Genomic DNA, 15,611 nt, shown 5'->3' on the forward strand with positions numbered 1-15,611 from the left:
AACCTGTTCTGAAAAAGGTAGATTAGAGATAAATCAATAATAATGGAAAAAGCTGGCATTTGAAAGCATTATTTTGAATTGTTTACACTTTCTAAAAATAAACGCCATATAGTATTTTGTATTACTTACTGGAACCTAAGCTATGATTGGCAGAAATTGCATATTTTATTGGACAGAATTTAATTGTAGTATAAAAAAGAGGTATGGATTGTTAAGAATGCAATTTACAAGGGAACATTTCTTTACAGCTCATCTGTGGGAGGGTAACAGGCGCCCTAAATGGCTCTCCTGAAGCTCAACAACAGGTCTCAGAATTCCTGCTTACTCCCTCTAGAAACCTCCTTCCTAAGCACTTCACAATGCATCCACCTAATCAAAAAGAGCCAGGCAAAAATAGCCTTCTCCTATGCAGAGCTGAACAATAGAGCAAAGTAGAGAAAAATTAAGTGTAGGATTCATGCATGCATTGCACATAGAAAGTCATAAAGGTGTGTATTTGGATGTTCACATTTCCATATGAACAAGAGTTGCTCTGGATCTTCAGTCACTGGCCTGGTTTGTGTATAAGAGTAAGCCAGGATTTAATGTTATGTGTGCGAGCAGGAATGTCACTGTGCAAAGCACACAGCTGAGAGGTGGAATAAACCAGAATTTAGTTTCACTTTAGCAGATACTTGGCTTGTTGTTATGTGCGAACCAGGAATTATGTCTTAAGAGAAACTCTAGTCAATTGATAAACAGCTGGATTGTTTTTCTGGATAGTTTAACAAGTGAAATCAAGTCCTGGTTTACTACTACTCCTGGTTGTGAAAGAGAGGGTTGTTCAGAAGCTCAGCACTTTGTACGGGCTTGTTCTTGCTCCTGCATGTAAAACTAATTGATAGCTTAGCCATTACATGCAAACCAGCCCATTACTTAAATGGCACAGACAGGAATACTTGGACACAAGTGTAATAAGACCACACACTTACAGGTCATGAATGCTTGCATATTTTTTGAAATATTCTTAGCATAGCATCCATGCAGCAAAGCTAGAGAAAAAAGACTACGAAGGACTAATCACTCTATGCTTTTGGCTGATTGGTGTCTCAAATCATTAGCCACCAGAAAAGAAGATTCAATGCCCACACTTTTTGGTTGCAGTGCTGGAGGCAAGATTTGCAGCAAGGGTCAAAGGCCTGGTTAAAATGCATAATTAAAATGTATGATTGTTTTGCAAATGAAAAAAAACATTGTTGTGTTATCTTTTATACCTCCTAATATCAAAAATATACACGCTGCTGTAGAATAATCACAGGTATTCTGAACAGAGGCTGGTGGGGAGGAGCAGAGACGTCCAGTAAGGGGTCAGTTATTGAATATACAGTACTTCTTTATTCCAAGAAGCCTTTCTTTAACATGCAGCCTTGGATTTCTGTGTTGTTGTTGTTTGCTTCTTTTTAAATTTTGTTTTAACTGTTTTATTCTGTTTTTATTTTCATTTGTACCTTGTACACCGTTACGAAATTTTTCAATGGGAAGCGGTATATAAATAATCTAAATAAATAAATAAATAAATAAATAATACTGTGCAAAAGTCTTAAACTTATTTATCTGGGCATTAAGTATTTATTTCCTCAGAAAATCACTACATATTAGAATAAATACAAATAAACATTAATACAATCAAATAGTAACAGGAAATCCTTGTGTTTTCCAAGAAGTTATTGATATCTTGTGAGATGGTTAGAAAAACACTGGTTTGTTTCTCAAACTTAGGGTAACCATATGAAAAGGAGGACAGGGCTCCTGTATCTTTAACAGTTCAGCAGGTGTCATTTGTACATATGGAGAACGTTGTGAAATTCCCTCTACATCATTACAGTTAAAGCTGCAGGAGCTATACTAGAGTGACCAGATACAAAAGAGGGCAGGACACCTTCAGCTGTTGTGATGAAGAGGAAATGTCACCAGGTCCCCCATATATACAAATGACACCTGCTAAAATTTCCTTTTCAATACAACTGTTAAAGATACAGGAGCCCTGTCCTCCTTTTCATATGGTCACCCAACCCAAACTTCTTTGCAAGGCACTTCAGCCATTTCATGTACTGTTTTTGTTAAATTCCACCAGCAGCACACACCAGATTCAACGTAATGAGGTATTGATTAGCTGAATCAGTTGTGCTGCTGGTGGAATTTAACGAATACAATACATGGAATGAAACTGTATATGGAATGGCTGGGGTGCATCTAGAAGGGGTTTGGAAATGGCGAAGCTAACTCAGTAAGCCTGTGTGCACCAGTTGCTGGGGCACATGGGTGGGAGGGTGCTGTTGCACCATGTCCTGCTTGTTCATCCCTGGTTGGCCACAACCAGAGTGCTAGACTAGATGGACCCTTGGTCTGATCCAGGATGGCACTTATGTTCTTATATTAGTTTGACAGACATAAGATCATAGTTTTGCATCAACATGGCAATTCTCAGCGAGCAATAGCCTGCCTAACCAAATTTTCAAGATGTGGTGTTCAAGCTGTCATAAAGAAATCTGAAGAAACTGTGCAAGATGAAGATAGATAATGCATTGGAAGACCCAAAAAACTGTCTACCATGAACAGTACTTAATGGTCACTACCTTGAGGGACAAAAGGAAATCCAGTGAAGTGCTTACTCAATATCTGGCAGAGTCATTTGGCACCAAAGTACACTCTTCAGCTATAAGAAGTCTTACAAGAAACGGTTTTGTAGGGTGTGTTTGCAGCTAAGAAACCATTCTTGCAAAAAGGCAACAAGCAGAAGAGATTGCAGCATGTGAAAGACCATAAAACATGAAGCAACAACCTGTGGCAGAAAGTCTTATGGAGTGATGAGTCCAAATTTGAAATCTTTGGTTCACAAAGACACCAATGATCCTCTTCAGACAACACATTAAGCCATGATGGAACCCTTCCTAACCATGGTGGCTACAAAACCATGGTTTAAACATGCTCACTAACCATTTGCTGCAAAAGGGTTAGTGGCCTAGCCACGGCTTAGTGTATTGTCTGAACAGGCCCAATATGTCAGAATAAGAGTTGGCGAGAAGTAAATTGATGACTGTCTGCAGCCTTCTGTGAAATACAGGCCATAGCTAGACCTAAGGTTTATCCCTGGATCGTCCAGGGGTCAAATCTGTCATCTAGATGACACACAGGGGATCCAGTGCTCAGGCAGGGGCGAACCCTGGATGATCCCAGGATAAACCTTAGGTCTAGCTGTGGCCCTAGTGGCAGCTCAGTCATTATCTGGGGGCGCATGTCAGCCAATGGTGTAGGGCAGCGGTTCTCAACCTGTGGGTCGGGACCCCTTTGGGGGTCGAATGACCCTTTCACAGGGGTCGCCTAAGACCATCGGAAAACACATATTTCCAATGGTCTTAGGAAACTGTATTGACTGAACTATGTCATGTATCATCTTTTGTATTATTAAAGCTATTGTTATGTATTATTTTCATTAGCAAACCATCCCATGACAATGGATCGTGTAGAGAAGAACGAAAATAATTTTATGGTTGGGTGTCACCACAACATGAGGAACTGTATTAAAGGGTCGCGGCATTAGGAAGGTTGAGAACCACTGGTGTAGGGGATCTAGTCGAAATCGATGGAATTATGAATGCTGGAAATATAAACAGATCTTGATTCATCATGCTGTACCTACAGAAAAATAACTGATTGGGGAAAAAACAATTATCTTTCAGCATGATAACGACCGCAAACACTCAGCAAACACAATTAAGACCTACTTATAGCGGAAGTCTGGAGATGGAACACTCACAGTATTAGATTGGCCATCTCAAAGCCCCAACCTCAACATAATTGAAGCTATGTGGGATCATTTGGACAGGGAAAAGAACAAAAAGCAGCCAAAGTCAAAAGAAGAGTTATGGCAAATCCTGCAAGAAGCTTGGACGAATTTACCACAGGACTACTTGAAAAAAAATTACACAACAGTCTACCAAACCGAATTGCTTCAGTTTTGTATTCTAAGAGAAGCCACACAACATAGTGACTTGTTTTAAAAACACAAGAAGTTTTTGTTACTTTTCACTGTATTAATGTTTCTTTGTGTTTACTTCAATGTTATATAGTGTGTTTTTTCCGAACAAATAAACACGTACAGCTCAGATAAATGGCTCTAATCTGCATTTTTCAAAGTGGCCTAAGACTTTTGCATAGTGATGTAAATCACAGGTTTCCAGGCAATTGTAAGAGATTGTGTGTTCATGTTGGCACTCACTGCAGGAAAAAAAAAGGATTATACATATTTCTGTTTAATATTAAGTTACTCACATCTCATTTTGTTCAAAATATCAGTACTTATTCAGCACATAGATTATTCCATACGTTAGACTGGGTTTCAATATTCTGATAAATCCTAGTAAACCAAGAACTAAGCATGTCTGGCACCTTATAGACGAAAAAGAAATTATTATGGACTGAAGTACAAGTCATTAGATGCACTATAGCCCATCAAAGCTTATGCCACAATAAAATTGTAAGTCTTTAAGGTGCCACAAATCTCTTTGGTTGTTTTTTGCCATAATAGACCAACATGGACACTTCTCTGGAATTTTTTGCAGTAAATAAAAATTACGGCCTTTTCCAGTGTCCTTCCTGCTACTATCTAAGAGATCTAAAATCCTATGGGCTAGAACAATGCTTCTTTGCATTTCTGCTTCATCTCTCCTTTTTAAAAATTATTATCAATTTGTTAAGTACGTATTGTTTAGAAAGCACAATTTCTGAACAGGGCACATGATGTCGCAATATTTAGGACAAAGTAGATACCTATTCTAATTCTTTATGTATTCGGTGCAGTGTCTTGTGAAATGCATTTTAAGGACTGTGCTCATATTATTCAGAGATGAGAGGTGCTGAAGAACCAATTCCTGCTGAAGGGAAAACTTGATGATGGTACATTATCTTTTTCATATACTTTGTAAGTGAAGAAGAGCAAGATATATTCTGCTTATTGTGTGAATCTCCTAATGTCACTACCATGTAAGTAATTTAAGTAAATGCCACAGTACATACCCATCTTTAGTCTGATCCACCACTCCTCCAAGCAGCTGGACTGTGTTGGGATTGGGCACCCCATCTCCTATTATCTTCAGGAACCGTGTAACAAAGTCATTGGGAGACATGTAAAATTCGCCATTTTTTTCAACACTTGCATACTGTTAAAAAAAGAAGAAGAGGAATGTGGTTCTTAAATTACAAGGTAGCATAAAATGCATCACTCTCCTGGTCATTTGTGATATAACAATTATTAGCAATTATTATGTGCAGATAACCAGACATGCACATGCATCCACAGAAACAGAATGGAATGCTCAGCCAGTCTAGTGTTGCCTGATGCACCATCATTTGAAGGACCAAAACTCATTCCCGTGAATGGCTCCACTTCTCTTATCCTGCTTAACTAACAATATTGTTTAACTAACAATAGCTTGCCATGATATCCAATTGTCAAAGAATGGTTAACGTCTGTCTTCCAAATAGGGATCAGAAGCCATGGCTTGAAGTAGATCTCCTTATCCTGATTTTGGTATCAAGTCAAGTCAGATTTATTTATATACTCCTTTTCTGCTATTGCTGCAGTCAGATAAAGTGGGTTCACAGCAGATATAGATATAACAACCTACATTCATTACAAAGTAAATAAATCAACAAAGTTAAACAAAATCCTTCATCAATACAATACTCAGTTCATAACAAGAATACAACAATAATCTTATTTTGGAGGTAAAACATCATCTTTTGTCTGAGCCAACTATGGTTAGTGCTGAACAGAAAAAGAAGAGGTGGAGGGAGTACATATCAATGGCTTGTTTGTGATAGACTGAACCAAGGTTCAGAAAATAGGCTCAGTTTAGACAATCCTTCAACCCTGGTTTGGAGGAACATCTGAATTGAAACAATTTTCCGAATCTGTGATCCATGAGCAATCTCTTGCTTAAGGCCACAAGCAAATGCAAGTGGAACAGCTTGTGAAATATGAAAGATTATAACTTTCTCTCACATGAACTTAACAAATGCATGGTTATGCCCGTTCATATGCATTCTTACTTAGCAGCCATGTGCAAAACATTAGTGTTGCATGACTCTGGCAACATTTTTTAGATTCTCCCTTCTTTTTACTCCCAAATATATATCACTTGGGAGTAAAAGTAGAAAAGAAACAGAAGTGAAAGCAGAAGTAAAACAAATTTTATTTGAAGACTGAAATTACTCCAGAAAGGGAAGAAAGCAATATGACGAGCAGTAATAAAAATGGCCTCAATATGCTATACTGGCCTAAACCCAAGAAATCATATAGTATTACAGAGGAAGTGGGGGGAGCACACAATATATTTGGCATTTCAATTCCCCCCCCCCAAGTTGCAGGCTATGTCTATAGACTGCAGTAAAAAGAAAGGAAAAATACAGAGGGTGAAGAAAGAGACCATGTGCACCACTGAGTTTTTAAGAACAGCACTGTTACAGGACAGGGCAGGCACTTTGTGCATTCAGGATCCAATGATTCATATTCCTAATGCTGTAAAAGCAAGTACAGGCTTTAGAATTAGGTAATATTCTGTCATTTCCTCTTGAGGCCATTTAATTTCTACCACCACTTTATGGTGGCAATGGGATGGTAGGCCGGTGAACCATTTTTTTGCAATGGTCCCCAACACTCACCAATTGCTCAACTGCAATCTTGTCCATGAGTCTGCAGTGTGAGGTTATCAGCTCTTGCTTACTTTAAAGATCATGGCTGGGTTCGGATAACACAATAAGCAACAGGGGGTAAAGAGTCAATCGTCCATTGTGTTGCTTATTGTGTCGTGGAGGGGGACACACAACGGGCATACAACTCACAATACACTATTTTTTTCCATTTAACCCACGGAGGAAAACAACGGGCTGCTCCATTGCTTATCTGGTGACCCGTTGACTAAAATGTCGTGTGGCAGGTTCCGTTGCATGTACCGTGCATTATTTCCATTGGCCATAGAGCCCCGGCCGCTCCTGTACAGCTGGCAGAACTTGCAATGCATGATGAGATAGGGTTCGGGAGGACTGAGGGAGGAGCACCAGCCGCCCGGAAGGATGACAGGACTTTCAGTTGCACAAAGGGGGCGGGACAGCAAGTAATGTGGTAAGTACCAGCAACATAACACATGGTGAGTTGCCTATTCCCCCCCTTGCCTAAAGTTTCGTCCGAACTCAGCCCATGGGTTGGATCCAGAATCTATCTTTCTGTGAAAGGAAGGAACTTGACACAAAAGAAAGGGCTCCACTCACAGGTTTCTCTGCCTGGTTTGGGGGGATTCCCCCGAAGTTTACCCCATTCAGCTGGATCTCCTGATTCTCTGTGTAGCCTTTCCAAAGGGTTAGAGGGGCTGCCATGCGAAGGTGGGGGCAGGGAAGCCCCTTCTACCAGCACAGTTGATCTAGCATAAATTGGGACCTAGGCTCATATTTTAAATTTTTGAAGTTTGACCTAGAAACTTATCACAGACCTTTGGTGGCCTGTGTGGCTTTATATATGGTGCAGCTACGTAAATGATCTTTAGAAGAGATGGATCCAGAGAACCAAGCGACTATCTCTGCATGCCCAAAGGAGTCATGGACTTGAATTTCTCTAATAGTAGACCTCTCCCTTCCTCCATGTCACAAGACAAACTTCTTTAAAACTGAGCAGAATCTCAAAAAAAGATGGTACATGTTTTGTTATTTATTTATTTATTTATTAAAGAAAAAGAAAAATCCACTGGACTCGTCCAAGCCCTCAGGAGCGACTAAAGTAGTTTTCTGGATCACAGCCATATTTTATGTATTATCAAGGGAGGCTTCCCACTCTTTATCACCACCACATTCTTTTCAAAGGCACCATTCTGGATATACTGAGGTCAGTCAGAAGCAGATACGGGTGGGGGAGCTTTGCAAATGCATACAAATGCTACAAACGACTTGGGTGGTGGGCTAAAGAACATTAAAATGCAGTTGTAAATAAATTACAAGAACACATACGTCGCCACGTGTCAGCTTAAAAAGAAAGATCTCTATCACAGCAAGCAACATGTTCTGAACAGGAAAGCCAAATTACTAATTACTGTGGTATGTTTCTTTTCTGAGATAGCCTGATAAACATTTGCTACGATTCTCCACAGAACATTATCCACACCAAGTAACAAATAAGTTAGGTGTCTACTACAATTTTGCAACATACTTCAAAGACTGAGGTTTGGTTTTGCGTTGCAATGGCTCTTACAAAGAAAAGTCTGCTGCCAGTTCCCATTTCATAAAGCCACAGTTGCGCCTGACAAGTACTCTTACATCTTCTGTAAGCACATATGCCTTGGCTTCCCTCTAAAAGTTAAAATGCAGGGTGGTTTTTCTTTTTAGCTGTCTAGATTTAAACCATATTCAGGTAAAGCAATTTCCTTCAAGCGTTTTATCAAAATAAAACCAAAACAGAAAAATATATATTCTGAACATTTAACTCTATCGTATCTATATCATTTATAATTGTCTTTTTGGGCTACAATTTAAGTGTTTAACAAGATTATCACAACAAAACACATTAAAAAATTAAAATCAGCATGCACACACACCACATTTCAAACATAGCAGCAACATAAAATCATCGGCTTGTTTAGTACATTGCAAAAAAAAAATCCCTGCTGCACTCTTTTATAACCAGCACACAGACCAATCGATTTCAATGTAATCGTTTGCTGGAGAATCTTTCTAAGACTTAGGCTTGAAAACTTTTTAACACAACAGTTATCGAGAAACAAATCAAATAAGTCAGCCATTCTGCGCTTCTACATTTCATTTTTTTCTCCTAGGCTAGCCCTCCTGCTAAGACATTCAATAATAGAAAGCAGTACAAGGTTTCGGTGTCCCTCTGTTTCTACCCACGGTGATTTATTCTTGTGTATTTGAAATCCAATCACGTACCCCCCACACTACATATAGAAAATGACCTTGAAAATGTCAGCTTGCTCATTTTGACTGAAGTCTAATCTCTTAGGTTATGGTAGGAGAGTTACAAGAAGTAGAGTTACTCTGGAAAATTATCATGACAAAAGAGGGGGGGAAAACATCAATTCTATTAGTTTGGGAATAAAGACTTTCAAAAAGGTGGCTCTATGCAGTCATGTATTTTTCCCCACTTTGGTAATTATACCCACAGAGAATTTGATATTACACAATAATGCCTAATGGCTTTTTTGGTAAGTTCCTTCAAAATTCACACTGGATAATCATATATTTTAAATACTCAAGCATTAACTAGTTGAAACCCATTTAAGCCTTTGCAAATACAACAGTAGATTTTTTTTTGGGGGGGAAAACCCATATTGGGTGAAGTATCTCTAGAGCAAATAATATGTAACCAAGGAATCTCACAATGATTGCATGTGTTTAACTTAAATGGGAAATGATGTGATAAAATGCTATTCTAATTTTGTTGTATTTTGGATTTCCTGGATTTTAAAAGAAATTTAGGTTGCAATCCTATACACACTTACCTGAAAGTTAAGCCCTAGTGAATTCAAAGGGGCTTACTTTAAGTAGACATGCAAAGGATTGTGTTGTTAATGCTAATTTCAATTCTGAAGTGTCCCAAATGAACTTGAAGGGAGCATGCTCTAGAAATAAACTTTGTTATCAGGTATATGTGTGGTAGAGCACCTGATTTCATCCAGAGGGTCCCAAGTTCAATCCCTGGCATCTCCAGATAGGGCTAGAAAAAAACCGCACCTGAAACCCTGGATAACTGCTGCCAGTCAGTGTCAACAATACTGAGCTAAATAGACCAAAGGTCTGACAAAGGTAAAAGGCAGCTTCCTATGTTCCTTTGTTCCTGTGATTAAGAGAAGATTCTGGAGTATCATGGCTTATCATGAATGAGGTACACAATGGTATATGCAGCTTGTTTCCTCCCACTTGGCTACTCACACCAGCATGCCCAGCTAAACAAACTTGGAATGACTTGTTTAGCATGTTGTCTGAACAAGGGATCCTGTCTTGTTGCTTCCTTTATAAAACAGGATCATAAACAAGGGTTTTTCTTGGATTACAAATCCTGGTTGTTTGGGTGCGATAAGCAGAGTCCCTAATTTGGAAAACAAACCGTTCCCGATGTATTTAGCCATTTGTGCAAGTGGAAGCAAACAGGCTGCATGCACAAGCATGCAGCTTATTCACAATAAGCCACAATTCTTCAGAATGATGGATTATCATTCCATACAAACAAGTTGCTTTTGCAAATGCCTTAGAGAAAATCAGAAGTAAAAATTATTTATTCAGCTATGTTCATAAATAAGTGTTTAGCATTAAATTTTATATGTCTAGGCCATCTTTCTACCAAGATTGCTACAGCAGCATTCAGGAGTTTTCCATCCAGGGATCAGTGAGACCCAGTCCTGCTTAGCTTCAGAAATTGGAATACACTCAACAATTCATTAAGGGTGCAAACCTATGCATATTTAGACAGAAAAAAGTCCTACAACTTCCAGCATTCCCCAGCCAGTCTAGAACTGTAGGAGATTTTTCTGTCTAAACATGGATAGGATTGTGCTCTAAGACATTTGATGTAGTAAGTCTGTAAAGCAGCATAAAATATGGGGCATATATAGGTTTAGAGTGAGCTCTGTGCCTCCCAAATTGCACCGGTTCATAGCCACTGGCTGCATTTGGATAAAAAGCTAATATTCCCCCTTCCCTTCTGTCTTCTGGCACACTCTCAAGGCGACTGGAAGCTTCCACTTCAATTATAGATTAACTGCAATTGTGTGTGTTGTCCAACCCCTAAAGTATGGTTAATCTTAACTATAAGTGATAACAACCAGCTTCATAAACTATGGTTTGAAACTGTCTTGTTTCCACTAACCTTAGTTATGATTAAACATGGTTTGAATGGTTCAGATGAGATTGCAAGTTGACCAGAAATAGAAAAGCTTCCAAACTTCACCTCACCTCCTCACAGACTTCATTAACTTGGTACTCTTCAGATGTGTTGGACTACAACCCTCATCATCCCCAGGCACCATGACCATTGATGGGAGTTGTAATCCAATACATCCAGAGGGCACCAGGTTGGGGAAGACTTACCAGTGTGTCTGTACCTGCCTTGGTTCAGCTTGCTGGCTATTGCTGATCTGCTACTGAAAGGAATCTGCAATAGATCTCTTGTTCCAAATCAACTAAACAGTGCTATTTTTTTTTCTTAATCCATCTTTTGGAACTGCTGCTTTTTTGTGCAGCAGGACCACTACATTTTCAGATGTCCAAATCCTACAATGCTCATTTAGTGTCCGTTTGGATCTCACCACCAATCAAAAACTCCTGAATTTGCAATGGGTAGTTCTTGCCAGGTACAGGTAAGTCCTAAGTAGCAATTCCGAATAAATCTTATCTACCCAAATGATTAATTTTCTGAATTGGCCATGCTGGCTGGGAATTATGGAAGTTGCAGTCCAACACATCCACAGGGTACCATGTTGGGGAAGGCTGTTCTATTCCCTTACCCTCTTGCAGAGGCAGGTGACATTAGCTTCAACCAGCAGTCACAAGTAATTCAAATGTTTAAGAGTGATGGGGAAACACTAATGGAAACGGTTACAGATTACAGTTCTAATTCCTAGATCCTCTAAGGGAGTCTTTTTCTCCTTCTCTGTGTATGAAATGTTGGAATTTCTCTTCTATTTGGGGCATGGGGGAAATACATTTTAATTTCAAGATAGTTATATTTCCCCGAGTCTATACAATAATCACTCAAGAACATATTTGACTTCTTAGAGAGCATTGTTCAATTTTTGATAGTGGTATTTAAATCTAACATGGTAATAATATAGTGAATGATTAATGGTTAGAAGAATATCAAGAGATGAATAATGCAATAAGAGCTAAAGAAATGAAAAATTCAGACTTTAAAGAATAAAATATTTACTTTTAACATACCTTCAAAAATATTGTTTTCAACTCAGTTGGATCAGCTCTCTTGGTTAGAGCCACCTACAAGTAAATACAATTATATTAATATGCATAGTCTCTACAAAGGATGTCAAAATGTCATTAAAAAAAAGAATAATTCAAACAGAAGAATGAGCAATGAAAAATAAATGTTCCCCTCAAATAAATTAGGCAGTGGTTTATGTGAGAAATAAATACAGTTACACTTAATAATTCGATGTTTTTGCTGAAACTATTCCCCTGAACAATCTGACAAATCTGAAATAACTGTGCACAAACTAGGAGGGAGGCTTTGCAAACGTAGTGCCACCAACCACAGCGCTGGATTCCATTTCTATCACTGGAGTGATCCATCCTGGATGCTTGAGACAGCAATGCCACTTTCAACAAAACTCAACTAGAGCCATTAAAACATAAATTATTTAATACTAAAATTAGCCATACCTGCTTCACCCTGGCAGTTAAAACCAGACATCAAAAGAAGTCGTGATTTGCTTCTGAATGAGTCTACAGCTGAAAGGTACCCATCAAAAATTACTCTTCGCATTCCCTTGCTTTTCAAAGTTGGGGAAGAAATGATACAGGCTTGAGGATACTCCCTGATGAACTTAAAAGACTGTGATGGGGAAAAAAGGGAGGAGGCTGTCTCTACCAGCATGAACTTCATGTCCCATCAAACTCTGTTAAATGTTAATCTACTTATGCAGGCTGCAGCAATTACACCAGCCTTATCAGCTGGTGGCGTCGGATGAAACCAGCACATAACATGCAAATTTTCACCAGGTTTCAGGAAGTCAAAGCCTGCAATCCCATGCACACTTAGTTTGAAGAAAGGCTCACTGAATTCAATGCCATTAACTTCCAAGAAAACATGCACTGGATTGGGCAGCATGTTGCCTAGCCCCAACTACCTCCATGTGCAAGAGCACCAGCCCACAGCATGCATAATGACAATCACATGTCCAATAATACATTTTATCAGATGTAGATAATGGAGCTTCAGGAGCAGCTTTATCTGAGTTGTTCAGTATTATGTAATTTGACGCAGGTTTATAAGCACTGATGCATGGATAGGTGCCCATCAATGTGGCATGGGCTAATGTCCACTTAGGAGAATAGTGGCTTAGGTGTGTTACGAGCATAACGATAATTATTTACTTACTACTCACTTTTCTAAAATGAATTAACTTACACACACACACTGAAATCACTCTACCTTACCTTTATTTAGTCTTAAATATGTTATGTACCCAGATGTATGTATGTATGCAAAAAAACTAACGGAAATGACAAATATGGGGTGAACAACTGATTAATAGCAATGATTTCAAAGGACAACATTCTACAGTTACATGCAACAATGCCACTAATGAAGAAGCAGCTTACAGTATCCTGGTCAGCCTCCATGCTATTTACATTGCAGATATAGCAGGGTAGTAAGACCAAACTATCTTTCCATGACAAAATTGATTTTTTTTTTTAATTGTATAAATTTTTCCAAAATAATCCCTTTCTGCCTTAAGTGTTTCAGAGACACTTTATGTCTGGGGGCTCCAACATGGTGCCCACAGACACCAATATGAATGCATATGCCTCTCTTGCCGCCTACTGGGCTCCCTGCCCCTCCTGATTTTATTTCTTAAGATTTTTTTATTAATAATTTAAATAATTAAATGGGAGGCTGGCATGCAGCAAAGCACTGCCCTCTACGCCATCTTTATTGGGGTTCAAAAGTGTGTGCTTATGTTTTGGAGCTCAGAACTCATCTTTGCCTTACACTTAGACTGCATTCGGACAACACAATAGTCAGTAGTGGGTTAATAGTCAACTCCACAGTTGATTATCGTGAGGGTACTTCCCACACAACATGATTATAATCAACCATGGGGTGGATTAAGGTCAGTATCAAGTTGACTATTAGTCAATGGTGTGTTTCATTGACACCCCCCCACCCTCTCCCCCACTCTCAATCTTCCCACCGGTATGCCATCAGCCATTGCGAGTTCCACCAGCTGGACTACAGCAGCAGTGGCTGCTTTAGTTGCTCTTGTCAGGGGACTCTAGTCACCAAAAATAACCAACCATGTGCAATGAAACAGTGCCTGACAGAAAACACGATAACCAACACTTGCTTAAATACTCAATTCTACACAGTGTTGGTTATTTCGGCCAAATAACCAACCATGGTGTGAAGAAGTCCTGACAGATGACACAATAACCCACCACTGACTATTTAACCCACCGTTGATTATCTTGTCATCCCACCCCATCTCAGTTTCTTGAGAAATTACTTTTCTTTTAGCCTCACCAGTTGGGATTCTGGGAATTGAGTGCTTTGTGACTGACTATGCTCACCATGGCAGCCGTTTTGTAAGACCACCTACAATACTCCCACAACATTCCAAAAGTGCCCACCAGCCCCAAAAGATTGGGGACCATATGGAGGCTTTCCCCCCCAGTCTCACCACTCACAAATTCCTCCAGTCATCTTGCTCCTTTAAAAGCAAGGCCAGCTGCAAGGGTAGGCATGATTGGACCTGCCAAGGGCCCAAACCCCTTAGGGGACCACTGACAGGAATGCCCTGGCGTTGCTCTTCCTCTTCACCACTGCAACCTGCTTGTTCATTTGCCCCTCACTCTAGTCTAGACAACGGTGGTGGTGAGAAGGAAAGTGGAACATTAGATGCCACTGCCTTGTCACTCACTGGCTTTTTGCCTGTCAAGCAAACAAGTGGTGGGTATGGTGAGAAAGAGGATGAGGAGCAATAGCAGCTAGTGACAATGGTGGTGAGAAGGCTGACTTATTGAGGAAGGAGGGCCACTGAGGGTGACTTTCCTAAAGGGCCTCAAAAACCTGTAGCTGGCAATATTTAAAAGTAAGTTGCAAGAACTAGATTCTTGGCTTTACCAACGTAAACTTGAGAATGACATTTGGGAAAACTAAACTATTAAGTTTATTTTCTGATTGAAACCCTAAGTCAGTAGTTGTCTGTAGATTTATAAATGGTTTGTTTTCAGGTTCTTTGCCAAAAGCTTTAGGACATCTAAACCTAACCACAATTATTTATGGATAGCTTAACAAAAGCAAGAGCACAAACCTGGAGCATTTTTCAGAAGTAATTCTAACACTACCGGTTTGGAATTGCATCCGATGTTACTCCAATGTAACTGATTTATTTCAATGGGTCTATTCTAAGTAGGACTAACAACGGATCCTTTGTATCCAACGTGGATTTTAATAATTCACAATTGTATGTGGCATGCGACACTGGAAATAGTCAGACAACAGCCCCATAACACAGCTAGTAACATTGCATGACCTAGGGAGAGGAACCTTGTCCTGTTCTCATGAACACACATAAGTAAAAATATGTATACTCTGTTGCCTACTGTGTTTCCTTAACAGAAACATACATAGCATCTGAGTTGTCCTTTGGAGACTATGACCTCTTCTGCCTTAGTAACAAATGGGGCATGACATTTCCCAAGTGGAGACATGTTAACATTGATGTATGCATACACAATGCAAGTCAACACTATATATGTTCTCACAGGAAACTCAAACAACTGGGAGTGTTTCTTGCAGAAAAATACCCTAAATCAAAGCATGTTGTCTCATTTTA

At 39.4% G+C, this 15,611-nt stretch overlaps 1 protein-coding gene across 2 annotated transcripts in view; it reads right to left on the reverse strand.

Moving 5' to 3' along the window:
* Nucleotides 1–15,611, reverse strand: part of SLC25A13 (solute carrier family 25 member 13) — a 133,338-nt gene that overhangs the window by 87,512 nt on the left and 30,215 nt on the right. For both annotated transcript variants that reach the window (XM_063123225.1, XM_063123233.1), the window contains 2 exons: nucleotides 11,977–12,030; nucleotides 5,056–5,198 (listed from right to left, as the gene is read on the reverse strand). In XM_063123225.1, coding sequence (XP_062979295.1) covers nucleotides 5,056–5,198; nucleotides 11,977–12,030 — 197 coding nt within the window. The remainder of the gene's footprint in view (nucleotides 1–5,055; nucleotides 5,199–11,976; nucleotides 12,031–15,611) is intronic.

Source organism: Elgaria multicarinata, chromosome 1, assembly GCF_023053635.1.
Source record: "Elgaria multicarinata webbii isolate HBS135686 ecotype San Diego chromosome 1, rElgMul1.1.pri, whole genome shotgun sequence".
NCBI classification, from domain to species: Eukaryota; Metazoa; Chordata; class Lepidosauria; order Squamata; family Anguidae; genus Elgaria; species Elgaria multicarinata.